Raw genomic sequence first — 24,254 nt, forward strand, 5'->3', positions numbered from 1 at the left:
GAAAATAGACTTCTGTTACCACATCGTTTCAGCGCAGTTGATGCATCATGCGTTTGCTAGTAGCATCCTCAGCGACCCGTATCCGTGATTCTCGGCTGAATCAAGGTCATCATGATCATTACTTGAAAGGAAAAGGAAGATGTGTTAAATTTCTCTTGAGAATTTATAAAGTCTGCTGTGATGCACCGTGACTCGACCCCAGAATCAATGCCTACAGGTGCCACGCCCCCACCACTTCGTGGTAGGGTGGACGCATGGACCCACTTTCTTTGCTGAGTCATCGCTTTCAGGCGGCCACTCTTCCCTGCAGCTTCACTTTCAACTTACTTTCAACCCATCCTAGCAACCCAACGAGCTACGCGCATCCACGCTCAAGCCCTGCGCGCAAAGCTGAGTCCTTCTCCATCACATTTGCACTGTACAACTTGCAGTATCTACTTATTCGAATAATGGTTTAAGCGCCCTTCTCGCCCTCAACAGCCGGCTCGCGATCGGGGACACGGCTTCACGATGGCCGACGATCAGAATTTCTCTTCGTTCAATGAGGACGAGTGGAAGGCGCAAGAGGCCACCGATCAGCGCGAGATTGCGCGCCTCTTGGAGCAGAGCCAAGATGGTTCTAGCGGGGTTTTGAAACTAGACGACACTCCCTTTGATCAAACGAACAAAGCCGACGATGCGGAAGACTTCGAGGACATTAGCGATGATGATCTACCCGACGAGGAGCCCACCGCTGGTGGCTCGCTCGAGATCCCATCCCTAACCGATGATGGTGGCACCAGTAACGATGCCGATGATCTTTTTGGCGAAGGGCCGTCTTCGCCTACTGATCCCGTTGGAGACCACCCATCTCCAAGACCACGCGTGCACGATACCGAAGCCGGTGACGAAACTCAACAAACGGATACAGGGCTGAGCTTCTCTGGCATGAACTTTGATCCCGATCCGCATATGTATGGCGCCGCCAATCAAGACCCCGATATCCCTGCGCCTGCCGAAACCGTCGAGGACTTGCTCAAGGAGATGTGGCCAGCATTCAAGAAGGGGCGTACTCTCGTTTGGAGTGAACTACTGCCGCCTAAAAGAGCAACATGGAAGGGAAAAAAGCCCGTTAGGAAACCGAAGCATCTCGTCACAAGCAAGCTGAGTCTTGACCTTGCGCCAGATGACGAAAAGCAATTTCGCATCCCAGGACCAGCAATAACAGGGTCTCTTAAGCAGAGGATTAGCGCGTACGATTCTAAGCGACTAGTGCTTTGCGACAAGGACGCCGCGGAAAATGAAGACGAAATCGTTCAGTTCGATATCGATCAAGAATCCGACGGTGAGCCCGTCATGGGTTACACGATGCGCGATATTGAACTCGCGTGCCAAGATTGGGGCAAAGATATCGAGACGATTCAAGAAGAATTTGAAACCCGTCTGGCTGCCGAGCTCAAAGAAAGTAACAAGATCAGGCATGCGAATGCCGACCAAGACGACGAATGGGACGCGGAGTTCTTGCAAGATTTTGGGGAAGACACAAAAAGTCGGCCAAAGAAACGCAAGTTTGTTCCTTCTGGGCTTCCCGAGATACCCCGCTACACCGCGCCATCCTTTGATAACTTTGAAGAAAGTACAAAGCGTGGTGCTAAGCGCGTTCACTTGGATATTAGCGACCCTCACCTGTTGATTGAATCAGACTCGCAAGTCAACCCCAAACGTATTCGTCAAGAGGACAAGAGCAAACAGACTGGCGCTGGACGCTTGGGACGCACTATGGCACAGCGATTCAACTTGTCTAATGATGAAGCGTATGATTTGCTCAAGGAGAATCATCAGAGCAAGGTTCGTGCTACCCTCGGCAACATTTCCGTGGAACATAGTATGCCGGCTATCAAGTTGACCTGGCCATACTACAAGGTCCGGCTGCCAGGGACGACGGATGAGTACCATCGTCCTCGTTTCCGTTACAAGAAATTCTCGCATCATAGCATTAAATTCGACAAGCCCCAACATCAGAAGCGCAAGATGATGAAGGGCAAGGCCCACGAGGTTTTCCTCAAGTCAAAGGATTTGACTTTGGGTGATAACTCTACTGCCGTCCTCTTTGAATATTGCGAGCCACGACCCCGCGTTTTAAACAATTTCGGCATGGGCACCAAACTCATCAACTACTACCGCCGCAAGGACGAAAAAGATGAAGAGCAGCTGCCTAAATTAGAGCTCGGTGAATACCGTACCCTACTGCCCGAGGATCGTTCGCCCTTTTCGCTGTTTGGCACCGTGGATGCCGGCGAGACTGTACCCACGCTTCACAATGAAATGTACCGCGCCCCAGTCTTCAAGCACACTCCGAGAACAAATGACTTTTTGGTTGTGCGCAACACGACTGGCGTGGATGGCTCACGCTGGTATCTACACAAAATCGACCACATTCACGTGGTGGGACAGGCGTTCCCTTCAGTTGAAGTTCCGGGACCCCATAGTAGAAAGGTCACGAATGCTTCCAAGAACCGCATGAAGATGCTCGCATTCCGCATGATACGACACAGTCGGACAGACAACTGTCAGCTGTCTGAAATGACCCGACATATTGCGGATTCGACCGATACACAGAACCGTCAGAAGCTCAAGGAATTCTTGCAGTATGACAGAGACAGTGGAGAGAAGGGGATGTGGCGCCTGAAGCCCGGCGAGGTGCTCCCCGACGAAAATGCTATTCGCGCCATGATCAAGCCAGAAGATGTTAGCTTACTCGATGCCATGCAACTTGGCATCAAGGAGCTCGAGGACGCCGGCTATGATCCTCGTAATGCCACTATTGAAGACGAAACCCAGGCACCCGAGGATGTTGACGAAGATGACGGGGAGGATGACAGCAGCAAGATTACCAAAGGCGCCGCCAAAAAGGCACAAGAAAAGCAAGAGGAAACACTTGCAGACAAGATGGCGCCTTGGAAGACGACCAAAGCGTTTATTGATGCTTGCGCTCAAAAGGCCATGCTTCAGCTCCATGGCGAGGGTGACCCGACCGGACACGGACTGGGCTTCAGTTTTATCCGCACGTCGATGAAGGGAGGCTATATCGAGGCTGTCCAGGGACCTCTAGCAACCTCTGCAGACGCTATCGAACGTGAGAAGCGGGCCAACGGCGGGCATGCATACAACGTCAAGAAGCAACAAGCCATGTACGAGGAGGGCATCCGGGAAATTTGGGAGAAGCAAAAGACAACATTGACAGATGCAACACCACATGATGACAATGACGTTCAGCCACAGGAGGACGAGGACGACCGATTCAATGTTCAGGCGGCAGCGACACCGGCGCCCTTTGACGACGGAATCAGCCAGATTAGCGGTTTGACTTCATCCAGTCGTCATCAAAAGCGGGCAATTCGAATCAAGCGTGACTACCGTCTCCCGGACGGATCCATCCAGACACGAACGGAAGTGGTGCATGACCCGGTCGTCATTTCGCAGTACCTGAAACGACGCACGGAGGCGGAATTAGAGATGAAAGAGTACGTGAACCCCCGACTACGGACACTTGGGCTCAGCCGACAAACCTGGCAACGACTGACGCCCATGGTCCAATTCATGCTCCAAAACTCTGTATACACGAAACAGTTGACAAGCCTGGCACCGTCCAATTATGGACCGGGTGCCGTGGCAATTATGAAGAACTTGTCTGGCTTTGAGTTTAGAGCGCCTGCTTACACCTATTTACGTACAGCATCTACAGCGTGCGTCCGACGGGCAATGCCGACCATGACCGTCTTGCAGGCATTAGGTACGTCAAGTGGTTGTCGATCAAGGTGGCTCGTGACTAATCATGGTGGCATAGAATCAAGAAAGAACTCGAACGATTGGAGAAGAACAAGGCCCGACGACAAGCCCGAGAGCAGCAGAAAGAGCTGCATCAGAAAGCAGCTGCCGGCGACGCAGCATCACCTTCAACCGGAGGGGATAAAATCCCTACGGGCACTACTCGAAAGTGTGCCAATTGTGGCCAGGTTGGACACATCAAAACAAACAAAAAGTATGGAATTGACTTCCCCACCCCCACGCCCGCCTTTTGATTGGTGGGCGGCAGCCAAAGTGCGGCCAGAAGCAGCAGCAGATGCAGGTGAAGGTACCAAGAGAAAGCTTAGTTTTCCAAAGCTGCTCAGGGCTTCTGCTGTGCAGGCACGACGCCGGAATCAGCAACGCGCAAAGGCGCTGGTGAGTGCAGAGAAGCAGCGGGAGAAAGACGAGAGACGACGGGAAGAGGAGGTGCAGAAAAACGCGCAGAAAAAGTCGCAGGAGGAAGAGAGAGAGCGTAAGAGAGCACAGAAGGAGCAAAAGGAGCAGGAGAAGCTCACGCGGCGCCTCGAGAAAGCCGAGCAGGAAGAAGCAGCCAGGCTAGAACGGCAGCAATACAATGCCAGAGCTTCTCTTGCTGCCGAGCGAATTGCGGCCAGATTTCGATCAAGATTTGCGTCTTGATGCGCCGCGTCTACAGTCGATTGCAAGGGGAAATGGACGTCGACACATGCTGCTTTAGGGGACGTTGCTGGCTGCTGCTTACTATTGACCTATTACTGATCCGGCCCATTTGCTGCTGCTCATGACTTGCCCATGATGACTTGCTGAAGAGAATCTTTGCTAACAAATGCGCCTTACAAGGTTATGTCCTCTGCTCAACGGTACGATGAAGGCCGATGCTACGGCGGAGCACGGCGGGTTCGGCAGCTACAATGCCGGCAGTGCAGCTTCGCCATCGTGAAAGGCTGATGGACGGAGAAGGCTGGAGGCGCGATACACACGGAGGGGTACAGGGTACATGGCATACGCGGGTCGGAGTCTAGCTGTCTTTGCTTTGGCTTTTTTTTTTTTGGCTTTCAAGTACGGTGTCTGGCGTTTACAACAGAGAGAGGTGCATCAAGCTAGCCAGGTTGTTGCTTGCGGTTTACAGCAAAAGATGAGACTATCAGAGCCGTTGATTGGGCGAATAAAAATAGTAGCTAGGTGGAGAGAGCAATAATACCACAACGGCATATTCAACAAACTATTGACCGCTGCATCGAAAAGGTAGGCAGAGCAAACAATAGTAAACGTTTTAGAGTAGAGGTAGTTTGTTGAGCAGGGGAGAGGAAGCACGGCGCAGCGAATCATCAGACGAGGGAAGCATGCTGGTCAGTGGTACAAGAATAGAATGCTGGTTCCCTTTGTGCCTAGGTATTTACCACGTTTGGTGGAGAGAGAGAGCGGGCGACTTGAGCGTGGAATTGTGCATAAAAAAAATCTTTTTAGCGAGGTGGCTGGACTGGGCTGTGGCTTGAGGAGGGGACGTTTCGGGATGATGCGATTGCTGAAGATGATGTGTTTTTTTTTTTTGCTTTCTGGATACAGGCCATGACGGCGGTGTGAGAGGCGGGGGAGGGGGAAGGGATAGAGAGGCAGAGGCGGGCTGTGCTGGCTGGTTGAACCTAGATTTTGGCAAAAAGCCACGTGTCGAGTGGAATGTCAAACAATGAGGCCAACATACAATAGTTGGGAGAGGAGGGGAAAAAAGTGAGTGATGATGGAGAGTAACTAGCGCAAAGTTGTTGTTGCGGTGGGCTGCTGTAGTTCGATTGATGACGCTCCGCCCCGTTGCGTGTGTGTGTGTGTGTGCTTTATTTTTAGAAACCTGCGCCGCGTGCAGCCACACGTACCCCGGGTATCGCGCCCCGGAAAAAAACTAAACAAAAATGGGGGGAAAAAGGCTGGTGATGTATTCATGCACGCCCCCTTGAAGAGGGAAGAAACATTAGTTTTGGAGATTATCAGTCACTGAATGCCTCATGTGAGATGACGAAAGCGAGGCGCCGCGGCGGTTCGGCGAGCTTCGGCTTGCTGCGTTGGGAATTGCTGGGATGTGATGGGGGAGGTGGGGGGAATGGGATTGGTTTGCGCAACATCTACAGCAACCCCGGCGCTTGATAAAAAAATGTGCTTGACGGGCAATACTCGAAAGTGCCATGTACCGATAGCTTTTGATCCCTCGGGATTTTTACGTGTTGCTGACGACAGCAGCTTATAAGGCAGATAAGAGGCCGCATTATGAGATGGGGCACGTTTCTCTCGACAAACTAGTATTGGTTTCGACTTGATTACAATCGATGGACTCTTCAATCTTTTAGCGCGCCGGAGCTCGCCCACGACGACGAAACAAAGCAGCCACTGTCACCGCGAACCTTGGATGCGGGGCAAAACCCTTTTTTACCCCTGCTCTCCCCGCCGCCGCGTTTCTATTGTTAGAAATAGAAGAGAAAAAATAAAAGAACAATGTCTGTCGCCATGTGCGCTTGCTGCATCTGTATATGCGGGAGAGAGGGGGCAAAGGCAACACGCAGGGCGAACGGGATGTCAATCTCTAATCTGCATGCAGGTAACCTGACAGGTCGGGATCCAGAAACTACGGCTAAGTCGGTAGCAACTCGGCAACTGGCTGGCTGGTTAGAGTGTTTTGGGGCTGGAAAGACAGTTGACAGGGCACCTGGGGAAGCATGCTCGAGTCCGAGGGACGAGTTGCCTGCAGTATGGGCGCCTCAATAGCGTCGCGTGCTGATCAGCTTTTGACAGCTGCCGTCATTTGCTTTGCATGTGTATACTACACAGAATAGTTTCATTGCATTGAGTATCATTGCATTATGCATGCATCATCTTCTTGCACATTGTATCATTTAGAATTGCAAGTTGCTAATAAGAGCGACTGCCGTGGCTGCTAGCCCCCGACGGCCCTGAATGAACGGACAATCTTGTCGTGGCGCTGCTTCGGGCTAACAATAGCCGAGCTGGAGTGCAATGCTACGGGCAGATTCGTTGATCAAGAAGATGCGCTTCATGTGGAGGCATCTTTGATCTTGGAGGACGCACAAAATTCTCCAAGACGGAAAAAGCTAAAAGAGGAGGATGAGCATGACGGTGATGTTGATGATGCGACTTTTCGAAACGAGCTAGCAGAAAGATCTCGAGCAGATAGATTAGACAACCCCTGCCCGCCCTCTCCCATGTGGTTCCTAATCTCGTCCCAGTGGCTAACTAGTGCGACATGTCATGACCAAGTAACATGTAACACGACTTTTTGCTAGCCAGATGATAGGTTAAGCGAGACCAGACACGTTACGTTGGCAAGGGAGAGATGAGCAGAGGGCAAAACAGAAACAAAGGGAGGGGCAAGAAACGGCGATATAATTACTGGCGGTGCATTACGGGCGCATTTTTGTTCAGGAAACAGGAGACAGGAAACAGCACGGAGAAGAGCAGTTTATGCCGCCCAACTCGATACACGCAATTGCGGAGATAGATGGACAACCGTCGAAACAACGTTTTGGCCAACGCCCGTTTATTGCGGAGCTTCCATTTTGAGAGACGAGAAGCAGAACCCTGAGAAGTCAGAGTCCGAGTCGTGGCGCCCTTTTCTTTATTTTTTATTTTTTTTCTTCCTGGCACGTTGTCCAACAGCAGCAGCCGGTGGCGGTAGGGTTGGCGTATGATGGACCCAAACCCCTGATAACCAAGTAGTTATTATCGCAACCGTGTGGTCGCGAACACCCTACCTATGCCAAAGAAAGAAGAACGTCTACGGATCCAATGGGCAGCCTATAATGCTTGATCCTCGTCCATCTTTCTTACGTCAAACGCCGTCGCAAGCTCACGGGCCGAATTGAATAATTTTGCGCGAGCCGCGCGCGATTGCGGCAGTGAAAGATGGACCAACGCGGGTTGAGGTGGCGGTACACGTTGAAAGAACGGCGTGAATTCGGTAAATAAATAGACCAGTAATTACTTGTTGGGCCTAGCAGGAAAGCCAACACAGCCCCGATTATCGTAGTTTTGCAGCTGAGCCATCGCAGGGCTCCCATATGTGCGGATGAGTGTAATACTGTGTAATTATGGATAAAATATTGGTTGAGCTATTGCTGGGATTTGCAGAGGTCCGCACGTCATGAACCTGGGCTTGTGGCGGAGAGATGGAGAAAAGGGCAGCGAGAGGGATAGGATGATTTATTCATTTATTTACATATTTAGTTATTTATTATTTTTGCAACGGCGGCTGTGTCACGTCGGCATCATGCCGCGCGAGAAGAGTTTCAGTGAATTGAGGGAAAGAATGCGAGTAGTCTGTTGAAAAGTCGATTGCTGGCTGCACGTGTTACGTCCAATACTTGGACAAGAAGGAAATTATTGCTTTTCATGCCTGAAAATTGATTTCAAGCTTGAACCTCCACTTTAATAAAGGCGCAGATGGGGAGCTGTGAGCTGTGGAAAGCCGCATTGGAGATTACACAAGTGGACGGGACAACCAAAAGGCCCAGAGAGAAAAGCGCTGTCAGAAAAGGAATACTATCTAGCCGTTGCTCTGTTGATCTTGTGCATGTCTCGGACGACAAAGGAGGGGTGTGGAGTGAGAATGAGTAAATTAATAATAAAAGAAGTTGATGCAAGTTGGAAGATTAAGCCGAGCGAGTGGTATGCGTTAGTGCCAGGGTAGGCGATAGTGTAACAACGACACAGCTATCTCCCCATTTCCAGCTTATTATTGAGGCCAAGCAAGTCACTTGCTGTCGTCCCGTCTCTTGTCTGATCTCTTGATCTCTCTGCAGTCTATGAATAGTCTTGACAAGTCTGTGATGGGGTTATTTGTGGCTGAGAGGCACTTGCGGCTCGTTGGCCTCGGGCGCTTGCTAGGGCAGTCTAGTTGGTCTGCCTGGCCCTTTATAGCGGGGTGAGCCCCCCCCTCCCTGTTTTATGGTGGCGCTTTTGTTCATGTTATTTCCAGGTTTGTGTGACGCGGGCAAAGAGGGAGAGAAGAGCGCGAGAAAAAAGAGAGAGTACAGGGAATAGAAGAACCGGGCAGGCAGTCTGGTAGTTGCCTAGCGGAAGGGATAAAACATGACATGACATGTTGGTGAATGAGTCGGATACCGGTACGGATAACGGACAGATGGGTGCCTACCAGGCAAAGTAGAGTCATAATTTTAGGGCAAGATTTTGCTTGGAGTCCCCCCATTGGAGTGTCTGCCGAATATTTGTATCACCCTGCGATTTATTCCTGCGCGCGAAGCCAGATTGATTATTCTTCTGAATATTCCGCAGTATAAACGTTGGAGTTGGGACCACTAGCCCACTGACCATTGGCCCACTAATATGCCCTAAATAGAGGCTAGAGGAAACCAGCAAGCTGGCAAGGGCAAGGGGTAGGTACGTCTTAAGGTCCTCCGTACATTCATTCTCTTGAGGTGCATGTGCGTCGCAAGGTAGGTAGGTAGGTACATGTCCACGTACCTGCTGCGTTTGTCCTCAGAAAAATTTATTTACTGGCTAACTACCTACTTTTTCGCTCACCCATTGTCTGCTGGCCCTGTGTAAATAGTCTTCAAGCTTAGGTATACTTGCTCTTCACAGAGTAACGTATTAGTTATGGCTGGCATTTGTGCATAACTTGCAGCTTCCACCCTTGCAGACCCATTATAATTTATCACTAAGGTAGCCCCAGCTCAGCCGAGACTACCTATCCCACAGCAGCACAGACAGACAGGCGTTTCTCTCTAAAAAGGGTTGGACCACCCCCCGCTAAGCAGTTAGCAGGAGAGACCCGTAAAATAATGTTACCTTTGCCTAGGTACCCTCTCCAAGACTCCAACTGCCCAGTACCAGTAACTCCCCCTTCCCGCCCACCACCCCCATCCTAACTTGTTCTTTTTTTTTTTTTTTTAAACCTCCTCCCATGAACTGAACACGATCATGGTCTATTATTAGAACCCTCCAACGCCAGATCCAGCCCCATCATCCTGCACGACCAGGCCAGGCTTCCTATTCGACCAACTGTGATAGCTTCGTCCGTTTCTTCGCCCGTTTTCCCGTCGTCGTTTCTGGCTTCCTTTGCCTCTGAACCGTTGAAGTCGTCCTTCTCTCTTTAGCGCCGCCGCCTTTTGCTTGTTTGCGCCCGCCACGAGCCCCTCGCTGTTACATGCCCTGCGAGCGACTCCCTCTCCTCGTCCTCGATCTTCCCCTCGTCGTCGTCCGCTCCTCCATCAACGCTACCCATCGCACGCAGCATCCTGCCTCTATCCGTCATCTGCTCTCCGCCGTCCTGCAGCCCGCCAACTCGCCGCAGCTCCGCGCCTTCGCCGCCCCAGCCTTGCGACTCCCCCATAGGTCCACTCCCTCGTGCGGCCGTTTGCCTCCCTACCCCCCGGCTTGCAACCTCGACCACTTCTCCTCAACCCGCCCACCGCTCTGCGACTTGTTCGACCCGTCATCGCTGCCACTGCGGATGCGCCTGATTCCGTGCACCGACGAATGCACACGGCTCCTCAAGGCTTGAGCTTGTCCACCCGTCAACCTTCTCCACGCCCGTTTGTTCCCGCTGCGACACGGCCAACATTACACTTAAACTCGGCGCGTAGCCCTGCTCTCTCCGGGTTTCTGCCGCCATCACTCCCGCTTGTTGATTCACATACAATCCAGTCACCATGGGTCGCAGAAAAATCGAGATCAAGGCCATCAAGGATGATCGCAATCGCTCAGTGTATGTTTTCCACGCTGGCGTCTGCCACAAGTCTTTCACCCAACACACGTCTTCTAACCAACATGCTTCACATATAGTACGTTTCTGAAGCGCAAAGGCGGTCTCTTCAAAAAGGCCCACGAGCTCTCTGTTCTCTGCTCTGTCGACGTCGCAGTCTTCATCTTTGGCAACAACAAGAAGCTCTATGAGTACTCCTCTGCTGACATGCACGATCTCATTACTCGTCACCAATTTGTGAGTCAGCTTCCTTGCCTTGTCCGTCATTTGCATGCGACTAACAACCCTCAAGCATGGCGGTCCCAACGAACACAAAGGTCCAAACGACTTTGCTGGCGGAGACGATGGAGACGACGACGACGACCCCGACGCAACACCTCCCCGAGGTCACGAAGAGGCCCAGATGATGCCTCCCCAATTTCACCCTCAACATGCCCATTTCCCGCCGCAAATACGTCACCACACTCCTACAGCTTCTCCCCCAGTTTCCAATGGCGCGCCTTTCCCAGGTCATCACACTCATCAGCTTCCTCCCCGCGGTCACTCGCCACATCCGCCCATGGGACGCCCCGATTCGAGAAACGATGGCCGTCGCATACCCTCGACCATGGTTCCTCCGCCCGCTCCTGGCAATCATCCCGGCTCCCATCATGGCATCACATACATACCCGCGCCTCCCATTTACAATGGTCCTGCTGCTCCCTCGCAGCCCATGATGCATGCTCACGGTGCCCAGTATTATCCTCAGCAGCAACAGCATGCCCATCAACCACCGCCTCCCCAAGCCTATGCCGACGATCGTCGCCCGCCTCAACCGCATCCGCAGCAGCCTCAACCTGGATACGCGCCTCAACCACCACAGCAGCCTCAACCCGGATACACGTCTCAACCGCCACCTCAGCAGCCTCAACCCGGATACGCCTCTCAACCACCGCCTCAGCCCATGTCTATGCCACCACGTCCCGACATTCAGCAGCCCACGGCCATGCCACACCCACCTCTGCCGCCAGATCGTCGTTCCATGGATCTCCAACCACCGTCCTTTAGAGATGCAGCTCCCGACATTGACGCCCGCCACCCGCCTCTACTCAACACAGATGCCGCTATCAAGAAGCTTCCTGCACGGAGATCGCACAGTATTTTTACGCCCGTAGAAGAGAACCGATCTATTTTGGGGCAACATTCCAGATTGTTCAGCACTGACGAATCGACCATCAAAGAAGAGCCTTCCAGCCGTTCTCAGTCCGTTGATGCTGGCGCCCCATCACGGACGTCGCCTCCACTACCACGCTCGCATAGCTCCATGGACAAATCACGAAACGTTTCACTACCCGACGCCGCCTTTGCGCCGCCGTCTCGAACGAACAGCATCACCGCGGGTCCGTTGTCCGCCAGACCGCGCGGTCCCAAGCTCACCGTGCAGATCCCGGATGGAGGCTCCGAGCAAAGTGGAAGTGCTGTCACTGGAGAATCCAGCTCGCCACGCAATCCTGCAGATACTCCGACGCACACGCAAAGGCGGCATGGCTCCATCGTGTTACCACCGCCCTCCCCATCTGCTTCCGCGCTGTTGTCTGCAGGAGCTACCGGGCCGCCGAACCCATTCGCGAGACCGCCGGTCAATCCCCAAGGAATAGGCAACACTGGAATGGGCAACACTGGAATAGGCAACAGCAATCCCAACAAGAACGAAACACCGCAATCTGCGCTGCCATCGAGGTACCTCAACGGGGAATTCTTGCCCAGCCCGAGCAGCTTCTATCCCGAATGGAATTACAAGGCTAGCGACAGCAATACGCTTCCCAGCCCGCTCAATTTTTCGACACCCGTCGTGGGATCCGGCCCCAGCTTCTTGACCCAGGATCAGAGCCAGATGGCCGCATCATCGGCCCCGATGATGGCATCGTCCGCAACGGCGACAGCTGGTGCGCTTGACAGCCTCAAGTCGCGAGAACCGTTGAAGCGAAAGAGCGAAGGTTCGGCGACGTCGAGTGCAAGCAGCAACGGGCCCGCAGCAGAGCCCAAACGAGTCAAAGTTGAATAACGGCCGATTTTGAATTGCTTTGACTTGTGAGCAAAGCACACCCGCGGGGGAATGATGACCTTGACTCTTGTTTCGAACAAGACTTTTGCGTTGTCTCTTCCTTTGCTTTTTTTTTCTTTGTCTTTTAGTTGCAGCATTTTTACTGATACCCATTCGCGCCATTCGGACGACGCTTATGTACATGCTGTGGACGAAGGCTTCTTGATGGATGCCGACGATTTCTTTTTTTCGTATACATCTATCTTGTTTTGTACTGACCCCATTTTTCATCTGTCGTATACGCTATAGATACCGACTTCTTTTTCGATTTGGTTTACACGCCCTGCTTTTGTTCATTGTTTACCGTCTCTGAGAACGATTCTCTCGACTCGGTCCTGTCGCTTTATTTTTTGCATTGGCTTTTCTCTTTTTTTTTTTCTTGTCATGTTCTCTCAGAGGGTCTTATGTTTGGCAAGGATAGATGGAAATGGAGTACCCAGATATGGGACAATGGCGACAGTGTAACGCCGATTTAGGAAAATATGTCATGCTGCATGGAGTATAGCCAGATGGGAATCAGCCCAAGGATGACAATACAACTTTTCCATGTCATGATGTCGAACGACAATGTGAGGTCTTGACGTAATCATTCATGTATGACTTGTATCACAGGTTCGAGGGCTGCATGATAAGTCTTGAAGCAGTGTTACAATTGCAACTTTCAAAGCAAAAATTCCTATCTGCAAGAGACCTACCTATAATCCTGGCTCGAAACAAGAGCAGGAAACACAAGAAGAAAATACAACAAACTCCTACCAACTCCTCTGAAACTCCATATAAAAAAGAAGAAAAAAAACGCATGCTCCGTTATCCTCGTATACCCAGCTGTGTGTTCTGTTCCGTCCTACCCCTCCTTTTTTTCAGTCCAATTAATGATGCAAAAACTTGTTAAATCGTGATGTGTAGTAACACACGGGGAGAAGAGAAAATTTCCCGCCTTTTCAAGCGTGGGATGTACCATAGTTGCGGCTATTGCGGTTGTTGCTAATGTTGCCGCGCGCATCCTCCCAGCTTGCGGCAAAGCGCCGGCCGGTGGCCGCCAGCAAGCTCTCTTCCTCATCCTCCTCGGCGTCCTCGTCGAGCTCGGTGAGATTGACGCGGGGCGCGCGGAAAAGGGCGGTGACGACGACGACAAGAAAGACGGCGAGAAAGACAAACTGACCCCAAAATGTGACGATGCCGAAAAAGGGCCATGTGGTGGTGATGCGATTGAGAAAGGTGGACATGACGGAGGGTGTGCAGGCGCGGGCGGCAAAGGGGTGCTCGAGCGAGTGGGCGCAGGGGAGGACCTTGTCGGGGTTGGCGCGGCAGTCGGGAGACATGCCGGGGGCGGGGGGCTCGAGGCTGCAAAAGGTCTGCGTGCCGAATACGCTGTACTGAGGCGCGACGAACATGGCGACGGCGTAGTTGACGGCGAGGGTGATGAGGCCGAGCATGACAGTGGCGATGAGGAGGGCCTGGGGCGCGGTGCGGCCGCGGCGGATCTGGAAGATCCGGATCCAGAGAAAGCGGATGCCGACGGAGGCGATGCCTGAAATGGAGCTGCTGAAGAGGTGCAGGACGAGCAGGGCCATGAGAACGTAGTCGATGGGGAAGACGCGCGCCGTCTGGACAAAGATCCAATTAATGGGCTGAAAGACGCGGATGCGATCTAGGACGTAGCCGCAGCGCTGCTTGCAGACCGAGTGGGTGGCCTTGTCGATACCGGTGATGAGCATGGAGATGGCGACGAGGACAGAGAGGAGCAGAAGGAGGATGCCGCCAATCATCTTGACGGGGCGAAAAAAGGCACAGACCTGCAGCCAGGCGTGGTAGAGGCGGCTATGGCCCTCACCCTGCGCCTCGGCAGCAAGGCGCTCACGGCGCACGAGCGTCTGCTCCTCGCGGACGAGGGCGTCGAGCTCGCGGCGGTCCTTGCGCGTCATGCTATCGTCGTGGCGGCCGGCGTAGCGCATCTCGAGTTGGCGCTGGCGCTCGCGGTTCTGCGCGAGCTGCGAGGCCGTCGTGGCGGAGAGCTGCGGCGCCGAGATGCTGGGCGCCGACTTGATGAAGGAAATGGGCATAAGAGCGAGACCGGCGCCGGTGTAGACAACGTAGAGGAGGGTGCCGAGGGTGACGAGAAGGCCGAGCGCAAACGTCAGCGCCTTTTCGCCGTTGCTCTGCGAGACGAGGCTGTCGAGGTAGGAGGACGCCAGGTTGGCCCAGTCTTTGCCGGGACCGCCGCCGCGGCCGCCGGCGGCGGGCACAAAGAAGCCAATGAGGAAGAGGGCGACGACGAGGGCGACAAAGAAGAGGGTGTACTTGGTGGCGGCCCAGAGCCGCGAGCGCCAGGTGCGGCCCTCCTCCTCAAACTCAATCTCGTCGTACTCTTCGTACCAGAAGTAAGCAAACGGGATGAGCAGTAGGCAGAGGAGGGCATCGACGCTATAGAGGGTATAGTAGAGGACCTTGAGTGAGAGGAGAATGTCAGCAACGCGCTCCGGCGTGGCCCAGTGCTTCTTGACGCCGAGCCGCGCGGACCCTGTGGCGGAGACGAGGGCGATGTCGACGGGCAGTAGGAGGACAGTGGCGAGCAGCGCCGTCAGGCTGACGACGGCGACTGCGCTGACGACGGCGGAGCGCTCGCGCGGCGTCTGCCACGTAAAGGTGGTGATGATGGCCGCGATCAGGCAAAAGGCGACGGCGCAGGCGTAGGCCACCCAGATCAGGCTGGTCTGGATGAGACCCGCGTCCGCCAGCATAATGACGACGGGGGAGCTGTAGAAGCTGGGAGTGCTGATGGTCCGTCGGTGGGATTCGATGGAGGCTGCGATTGGGGGTTGATTGTGATGACAGAGAGTTGTGAGTACGTCGTGACGCAATGAAGAAAGTTGGAGTATGGAAGTCTGCATAAGTGAGCAGTACTAGTGCACAACAGTTGTGCAACCATGGCCGACGAATGCGGCGCTGCAGGCGCAGTAGGCACCCAGGAGCTTTACCACGAGTCTCATAACACGGTGCTACAGGAGCGCTGGAATGCTGCTACAGTGCTTCCCACGGCGGCGGTGCACAGGTCGCTCTGCGGATCATTCCACTGCCGTCTGTAGGGTAGCATTTTAGGATAGATATGGTTAGTTATAATTTAGCTATATGCTACAGCGAACTTGGAGAAATTATTATTATATTAAATTCAAGGAATCAATTAAGCTTTATTATTACCTAGTATTATATAGAGTTTTATTTAGTAGTAAGACTAAAATTTCTTTAATTTCTATATTAAAGTACCTATAATTACTTTATACCCCTTTAAATAGATATATACTTAACCTAAGAACTACTATAATATCTAATATTATTGTAGAATAAAGCTAAGTGCGCCGGTTTAGGCTACTAAATCTAGCGATAAACGTCGCCGCCCTTAGTAGGAAAGACTGGTAGGGCGGCTACTATTTTCAGTAGGTATAACTTATACCCCTTCTACACTATTATATATACACCCTACTCTACCTACTTTCTTTATATAAAAGTAGCTTGCCTAGCCTAGACCTATCTAATAATATATTCTATTTAATAGTCTTTTATTTTCCTTCTTTAGTTATAATAATTTACTATAATATTATAAAGACTCTTTAGAAGGCTATAAAGTAGCGTTATTAAGATATAGTAACAGTAATAAAGATTATATAACTAATATTAAGTATAGTGATATTAGTAATAAAGATATTAAAATACTTCCTTCTAAACTAGACCCCTACTAGCTAACTATTATAATAGAATTAGATAAGGATAAAGAGATTATTTACCTATATAAAGTATTATATTATAAAGATATTATTTTCTAGACCATTAGGGACGTAAATAAAGGAGAAAGAGATCGGATGAAGACGGCTATAGTATGGAGCTTACCAAGAGCACCGGCTGAACGCTATCCAGCTTCGTTCGCTTGACGTTTCTTCTTGCCTTTTCTGCCCTGCTTCTCTCGAAGCTGCTCCTGCAGTGCTTCAACGACAGTCAGATCTGCCTCTTTCGTTGCTGCATCAATTGCGGCTTGCAGTGCTTCGACGGTAGTTGCAAGAAGAAAGGCCTCCAGCGAAAGATTGATGATGTGGCCGCAACAACGAATACGGCGCTTCCTCTCATCAAATTCAATGCCCAATTAATTAAGCTCTGTCCCAATAGCCGCAACACAGGTGTCGTTACTAGAGGCATTACCCCTAACAATACACCCAGTCTTCTCGGCAATCTCATAGGCTTTAATCACCTCAAGCATATGAGCTGCCATGGTCTCTCCTGAAGGTGATAAGCGACATTGTGGAAGTGCCGAAAGCGCCTTTCGAAGGACGTATTCACTATCGACAAATTGAGCGCAGATAGGAGGAATGATTTGCGATTTGTAGCCGACTCTTGACCGTTGCATGGTGCTTGCGGAAGCTGCGTTCAACACGGATCGGGATGCTTGAATGCGATTCGATCAGGAGGCTTTCGACTTCTGGGTTAATAGACATGGGGAGTGCTTGATACTCAGCTCATTCGACGCAATTGAATGCCATTCGGCGGCGAGAAACAAGCTGGATCTGTGCTTGATAGAAAGCGTCACGGTCAATTGCACAGCGGAGCTTTTCTCTTACGTCGTAACTCTCCCTATTGGCCTGCTTTTGTGTCGCATTTTGGAACGACAAATCGAGCGCCATTAGACGTGACTTCCTGCCCTTCGACTCGGCAGCCTCAATATTATCTGCCTTGAATGTCGAAAGCACGCAGAGGCCATGTCGACAGATGACCCACGAGACTTCCAGCTTTGCAAGATTGGGTTCAACCTATATTATTGCGGCAAATGCGCCAAGGAGGTCGGATGGTAGACTGGGGCCGGCGGGCCGGTCGTGATGGACGAGCTACTTAGGTACACGTGCCACGCCCCCACCACTTCGTGGTTGGGTGCTGCAGGGTTAGGTGGCTACCATAGCCACGTGGTCATAAACGTATTTCCTAAATATAAAAGCTACTTAAAATACTAAAAATATAATCTAAGTGTTTCTAGATATATAAGCTACTTTCTTAAATAAGAAGCTAAAAGTCAGCTTTTATATAATATTATTAGATTTTAAAAAGTATAATTAAAAATTGAAACATTTTTTACTAAAAATATTTTTTATATATTATATAAGTAATATAAAAATATATAAAAAATACGTATTAAGAGAAATCTCTTTAAATAAGAATACCATCTTTTATTTTATTTTTAAATATTTTACTAGATTTAATAAAATTAAAAAGTACTGTTTTAATAATTTCAATATCCCTTTTTTTTATATATTTTTTTCTAATTAATTATATAAATATTTTAGATTTTTATATTAAGAATATAGATTTACTTAGAAATTTAAGTATATTTTTTTAGTTTTATATAATAAATTAGTAGACTTAATATCTACTATAATAGTTTATTAGTAGATTGGTGGTGTCTACGTGGCTACGGTGGCCACCTAGCCCTCCAGCACCCAACCACGAAGTGGTGGGGGGCGTGGCACGTGTACCAGCTTGAACGAAAAAAAAACAGCGGCGATATTCGAAGCTAACAGTTGAGAAGAGGTAATGGTTCAGAAGAAAGCGCTCAGGTACTGGATATGGTCTAGATGGAAAATTGGAATCGTCAGTAGGTTTATTATGTGTACGAATAAGCGGCATAGGAGCAATACTTGACAGACTAGCCTACAATGCTCCTGCGGTGGTAAATGTAGCTAGTAAGCCAAGAAAGAGGATGAATGGTGTGCTCCTTTATTTGCAGTGTCAAAGCAGCTGGGCTTCTCTAAATTTGCTTTGGCTCGGTGTTGATACATGGCAGTGCGACGTAAGTTGGAGACAAAGCCCGTACTTGTCGCCGCTTGGCGCAGTCCAATCTGAACCGGGAAAAAACAGCACTTGTGCCTGTGCTGAAAATTTCCAGGGCCGTATTCATTCAAATCTTGTGTTGTCATGGTGAAGCCATTTCTCATGGTCGTTGTTCCAATACACATGCTAACGCCTAGAAGGACGGCTTACGCGAGAAAGAATTAATGATACTACTAGCAAAGCGAAGTTATAAAGACGGCTAGAAGCATTACTATGCTGCTAAATATAAGAAGTACCTAGTGTTAGACTTACTTTAACCGTCTCTATTATTAGTCTTAGAGGTAGGCACATAGGAGGGTTATATACCGTTAGTCTAATATAATCTACTAAAATACTAGTAATATAAGTACTAGAAAAGAGTATAAAAGTAAAAAAAGAACTAATCTATAAAATATTAAAACTAGATTAATTACTTAATTAATATAATTTATAGTAGTCCTAAAAAATACTAAATATATTAAGAAATCTAATATTATAAAAAAATCTAGGAAAGACTCTTATTACTATTAGCTATACTTAAAGTCTATAACTTATTAGTATATTTATATCTTATAATATAAATACTAAAAAATAATAATATTTAACTAATATATATTTAAAGCTACTAATAGTAATATAAGTTTTAATTTAGCCTATATCTAAAGTAGTAATTAGTTATTTTATACTTTAAAATAATAACAATTTAGAAGAACTAAGAACATAGGAATTATTATATTATATAACCTTTTTACTTTATATAAAAACATTTATTAGGTATAAGTATTAACTATAGGCTTTATAGAGGTTATCTAGAGGTTTTATAAATAATGTATAGAGTATAGTAGGGACTTATTAATATAGATCTAGAGTAACTATAGAGCTTTATAAAAGAAGATTATTATGTCTTCTGATAAGCAGATTCTTTCTAAATTAGGCAATTTACTCGGTACGGCAGCTGGCAGCTTGATTACGCGGTGCATCAAGGTCGTGACTATTCTCTCCTTCGTTATAAATGCCAACTTTCTCCAACAGCGCTACCTAGGCTAGAAGGTCGCCGCTCGTCCTGGTGTTTAGAGGATTTTCCTTGCTACTGTGGGTTTTTCCCCATGCTGTCACGTAAATGCGAAGGCTAGGTTTAAGAGCAAACTACTCACCAGCATCTCGAAATTTTAAGAATGCTTTATATTTTTGAATACTATAGTGTACCTCCATACTCGTGGGCATATACGTGCATGACTTCACTTCACCTTCAGAGACTTTACAAAAGGTAGTAACTCAGATCTAAAAGCCCTGATCTACTGGATAGACATACCAAGTTGGGATCTCGGGTCATGCTCAGGCTCATCTTCTTAGCCTTTTTTTGTCAGCCGCTTCCAAAATTTCAGTACTCCTCCTGGCCGGGCTAATGAGTCCGCTTTGCGCTTATTCTGGCTCTTTGTTTGTTGCGTGGGCGCTGCCATTGACTGTGTTGGTATATTTGAAGCCGAGTCATTTGGGAGAGATGCCTGTCTTGATGACAGAGCCGAGCTTGACATGTTTGACATGTCTTGCGGTGTGGGGAAGGAAGATCGTTCCGACTTTGGTGAGAGTGTGGAGTCTTCCATTGCAAATGTAACTGAGCGATCAGGATCAGGGAATCCTTGATCTCGGGAACCGAATTCAAGCCTGATCTGGCGCGCTGTCTCACGGTCAGGATCTCGCTGCCTGTACCCGGCTTGTTTAAGTAGTTGTATAACATCATCATCTGAGATAAATTCTTTCCAGGCTTTGCGTCCCGCTGGGAGGATATTGGGATCCGCACCATGCTCAAGAAGCAGGTTCATGATGGGAAGCATACGCTTCTTTGCAGCGTAGTAGAGCGCCGTCCTTCTTCCAGAATTCATGCCGTTTACATCATGGCCCAAGCTTAGGAAGAGATTGATCATAGGGATGTTGCCTGTGGTTACGGCCTGTTTTATCGTCACAGCTCGTCGTAAACCTGTGACGGCTCTGCAACAGCGTGACTTGCCAAAAGCCAAGTTACAGATAGCTTTATAGTTACGGCTTGATGGCCGAAGATCAAGCCATTCTTCTGGTGTAAGGCCACTCTCATCAAACAAGCCCCGAGGCTCTTCAATAGCAGCGCTGCCGAGCAGGACCTTGATGGTAGCCAGATCTCGATTATGAACAGCCAGATGAAGAACGGACCAGCCATGATTGTCCTGATAAGAGGCATTCATTTTCATGCGCTCGTCTTCCAGAAGACACTGGGTAACTTGAAAATGGCCCATGTAGGCTGCATGATGTAGTGCAGTCCACCCGTGACAGTTTGCCTTGAGCGCGTCCGCGCGTCGTGAAAGAAGCAGCTTCACGATAATAGCATGCCCTCCATTGGCAGCACAATGCAGCGCTGACGTGCCATATGAGCTCACAGCATTGACGTTGGCCCCTGCTTCCAACAATAAGCGCACAACTTCCAGATGGCCCTCTTCCGCTGCCCAATGTATGGCAGACCAGCCATTTCGATCACAAGAATTTGGATTTGCGCCCTTTTCGAGGAGCAAATGTACGATGAAGTGGTTGCCTGCAGCAGCAGCTTCGTCTAAAGGCATCATCATTGGCCCCTTCAGCGTCCTCGACAGATTGGCACCGCGGTCCAGAAGCAATTGAGCAATATTTATATAACTCAGACCGACTGCCCAAGCCAGCGCAGACTTTCCATCCGGACTAGCTGAGTCAGGGCTCCCAGCGCCTAGGGACAAAAGTTTCTCAGTGGCCTCGGTCTTGCCAGCAACCACAGCCCAGAGGAGAGGAGTAAATCCATAGTTGTCAATGGAATCAGCGTCAACGCCGTTGTCGGTCAGAATTTTTATGCCTTCAGTGTTGCCCACCTGTGCAGCATAATGCAAAGCTGTTTGACCGTTGTCGTCGCAGAGATTCATAATCGATCTATCGCCGGCGCTGAGCAAAAGATCTATGATAGCAGGGTAAAAAGACTGTTCCACGAAGACGTAGTGGAATATCGTTCTGCCGCTTTTGTCTCTGCTTCTCAAGTTTGCGCCGCCCTGAATCAAAGACTCAGCCAACTGGAGATCGCCGGTCTGCACGGCGTGGTGAAGCGTTGTCATTCCTGCCTCGTTTTTATCCTCCAAGTCAAGTCTTCTTACTGATGAATTAAGACCTTCAGCTTCGATATCCATATCGACATTCACTGCCTCAGCATCGCAATCGTCGTCTCGGAAAACGAGATCTTCGTCGTCGTCCAGTACACTGTACATGGATCCACGGAACTGTACTAACCCAGGCCCAACCTCATTAACTAATGGTTGGTCGCTATCAAAGTTCACAGTGTTCTCGTCCTCATCGCTCGGCAGCTTTTGTAATGTAAGCAAAGCAATTTCTTTTAAATGACCGGCAATGTGTGACTGCAGAGCTTCGCTCGCAAAGACGAGACTCGACTCGACTTTCTCTGGGGGCTGGAAATCATCATTAAAGGGGCATTGCAGCATCTTATCGAGAATCGGCCTTCGTGCGGCGCTGCTGAGAATCCCGGCATGAGTTTCAGGCACGCCGTGCTCTCTGATCGAATGCTCTTGGTACTGAATTTCCTCCTTGAACATTATTGGAGCGTGAGAAGGGGCTCTACACTCCCATGCATGCCCGTGAGCGTTTTGCATGTGGCTGATCCAAGTTTTTGACGTTTCGAATGTTGGCGGAGCGATCGACTCATGCTTTCCTTCCAAGCAGTGTGGAAAGACACAAATAAAGGGCTCCAAGTCTCCGATTACGTGATTTCTGAAGCACGTTAGGTCAGAAATGAAATCGTTAACCAAGTGTGCTCAGCTTACTGCCACAACGTTGACCTTGAACTGGTCTCAAGCTCGATAATAACGCCACAGTACGGGCATTCTGGTGACGACGGTATTGGCGGGAACGATAGTTTATTGTTCACCACAATAGATTTAGCCCGAGGGACCTCCGTTGTAGACTTCGCGTAGAAAGCGCCAACAGCAGTCTGTCGAGCCGTCGTCGCATTCGTCGCTGGCGCTGGTACAAAATCGGCTGTTCCGGATGGTTTATTGCTCCTCTCAGGCTTTTGGAATACGCCCGCAGCAAAACTCACAGCCTGACGCGGCGCCTCCTTCATCTTGGGTAGTTGTGGACGAACAGCTTGGGTGAATTGTGGATTCTGAATACTCAAGTCAATGCGCCGTCGGTGGGATCGCTGATAATACAGCCGTCGAAGTCGCAGCTCATTCGCTTTGACTAATACTTTGCGAAGTGAATCAGGCGCCTCGGGAAACCGGAAGCGAATGTAGCATTCTGTGTAGAGACGTAACTCAGCTATAGCGGTATTTGCTTCTTCATCGTCAATGTATCGTTCGATTTTGCGAGCCCGGTTGGCTTTTGCGGACTTTCGAACGGCATTAGAGAGACGGAAGAGTCGTGTCACGGTGCCGTGGATTGTGATTGTGATTTTCGAAATATTCTCTTCTGCGTGATCCAGCTCACTATCCGAGTCGCTTGAATCATAGTAATCGGTTCTTCTTGCGACTTCGGAATCTGTGTTTTCACCTATGCGCTGTTTTTTCCTTCTCCGTTTCGGACTCGGTGGTCGGTGTTCATCGACTGGTTGCACTTTTGTCGAAGATCCCCATCAGCATAAATTTTTGGCCTACAGCCCATTCCAAAATCATGCAACGACAGACACTCACAAGAATCTAAAGTCTCACAGATAACGTCCAGGAGCTGATGTAAAATCTGAACAACTGTGGGACTGTATCGGAGTCTGTAGTCCAGCGAAACATTGAGTGGTCCATAGACATCCATGTTGTTCGCCCAGAGTGTGAAGCGTGCCAACTGGTCATCCACTATCGTAGGATCCGGTACGATATCTGTCATGGCCATTTTCCTCTGGAAAAGAGAGCTGCACTGGGCTGCGTGCTCTGCAATGGTCGGGCAGAGGCCCTCTTGAAGAAAGACATCTTCAGTTAAGTTGTTCTCCATGGTACTCAGCCTACTCGTGGCGACAGAGAGGAGGAACTGTAGGCGACGTCCCTGTGGGTGTGTAGAGTATATACGAGCTGATGCCCGTCGGTGCGTAAGAAGAGGAGAGAGGAGGAAGGGAGGGAGCAGAAAATCCTAAAATTGTAGACAGCACAAGCAAATCGAGACGAAGATGGATGGGATGCAAAATTTATTTTATGTGCCTCGGCGAGGGACAAGTTATGCCGCTCAGCAACTGGCGAAGTGATGAATTACGGTACGGCTGCTCGGGGAGGGCGATTCAGAGCCCATCAATATTCAGTGCTTTCGGTACTTCCGCTCCATGCTGCTAGCGCCTATCAGGCCGGGCGCGACGCCAAAAGACAGGTGTAGGGGGGAATCGTAGTACAGTGTGTACCAAAAGGTAACGGTTAAAAAAAATAAACACGTAACTAACGTAGTAAACCTAATATTTAAAAAGCTATATTTTCTAGCTAAAATAAGTCTAAATTAATTTTAATATTGTATAAATCTTTCTAAATAATAAAAAATCTTATTAATATAATTTAATATTTTATATATTAGCTATTAACTATTATTAATATCTAAATATAATAAAGTATTATATTAATAAAGTTATTTAGTAAGTCTTTTCTAATTACTTTTTATATTTTAATTATAGTAAAATTTAATAATTTATTTAAAAAAATTTTAGGTTACTAAATTTAAAATAATCTTTTTAAAAAATTTAAATTTCTTCTTATATATTTTAGAATTAAAATTTAATAAATAATTAAACTAAAAATATAATTAATAAGTAAA

At 49.1% G+C, this 24,254-nt stretch overlaps 5 protein-coding genes across 5 annotated transcripts; 3 read left to right on the top strand and 2 right to left on the bottom strand.

The window, feature by feature from the left end:
* Positions 1–510: 510 nt before the first annotated feature.
* On the top strand, positions 511–4,061 carry BBA_05336 (transcription initiation factor TFIID, subunit TAF1; the record flags this gene model as incomplete). Its single annotated transcript, XM_008600433.1, has 3 exons — positions 511–3,503; positions 3,716–3,772; positions 3,827–4,061. The coding sequence occupies 3 exons, from the start codon at positions 511–513 to the stop codon at positions 4,059–4,061; spliced, it is 3,285 nt and encodes a 1,094-aa protein (XP_008598655.1).
* A 5,918-nt stretch (positions 4,062–9,979) lies between these two features.
* BBA_05337 (uncharacterized protein) lies at positions 9,980–10,336 on the top strand (the record flags this gene model as incomplete). The annotated part of the gene is made up of 1 exon (XM_008600434.1): positions 9,980–10,336. The coding sequence occupies one exon, from the start codon at positions 9,980–9,982 to the stop codon at positions 10,334–10,336; it is 357 nt and encodes a 118-aa protein (XP_008598656.1).
* Positions 10,337–10,484: 148 nt separating this feature from the next.
* BBA_05338 (SRF-type transcription factor) lies at positions 10,485–12,581 on the top strand (the record flags this gene model as incomplete). Its single annotated transcript, XM_008600435.1, has 3 exons — positions 10,485–10,540; positions 10,618–10,774; positions 10,830–12,581. The coding sequence occupies 3 exons, from the start codon at positions 10,485–10,487 to the stop codon at positions 12,579–12,581; spliced, it is 1,965 nt and encodes a 654-aa protein (XP_008598657.1).
* A 980-nt stretch (positions 12,582–13,561) lies between these two features.
* BBA_05339 (LMBR1 domain containing 1) lies at positions 13,562–15,361 on the bottom strand (the record flags this gene model as incomplete). The annotated part of the gene is made up of 1 exon (XM_008600436.1): positions 13,562–15,361. The coding sequence occupies one exon, from the start codon at positions 15,359–15,361 to the stop codon at positions 13,562–13,564; it is 1,800 nt and encodes a 599-aa protein (XP_008598658.1).
* A 4,455-nt stretch (positions 15,362–19,816) lies between these two features.
* On the bottom strand, positions 19,817–23,453 carry BBA_05340 (ankyrin repeat domain-containing protein 52; the record flags this gene model as incomplete). The annotated part of the gene is made up of 3 exons (XM_008600437.1): positions 19,817–22,241; positions 22,295–23,021; positions 23,162–23,453. 3 exons carry the CDS (start codon positions 23,451–23,453, stop codon positions 19,817–19,819), a joined length of 3,444 nt encoding a protein of 1,147 aa, XP_008598659.1.
* Between the last annotated feature and the right edge of the window lie 801 nt (positions 23,454–24,254).

The sequence above is a fragment of the Beauveria bassiana genome, assembly GCF_000280675.1.
Source record: "Beauveria bassiana ARSEF 2860 unplaced genomic scaffold BBA_S00013, whole genome shotgun sequence".
NCBI classification, from domain to species: domain Eukaryota; kingdom Fungi; phylum Ascomycota; class Sordariomycetes; order Hypocreales; family Cordycipitaceae; genus Beauveria; species Beauveria bassiana.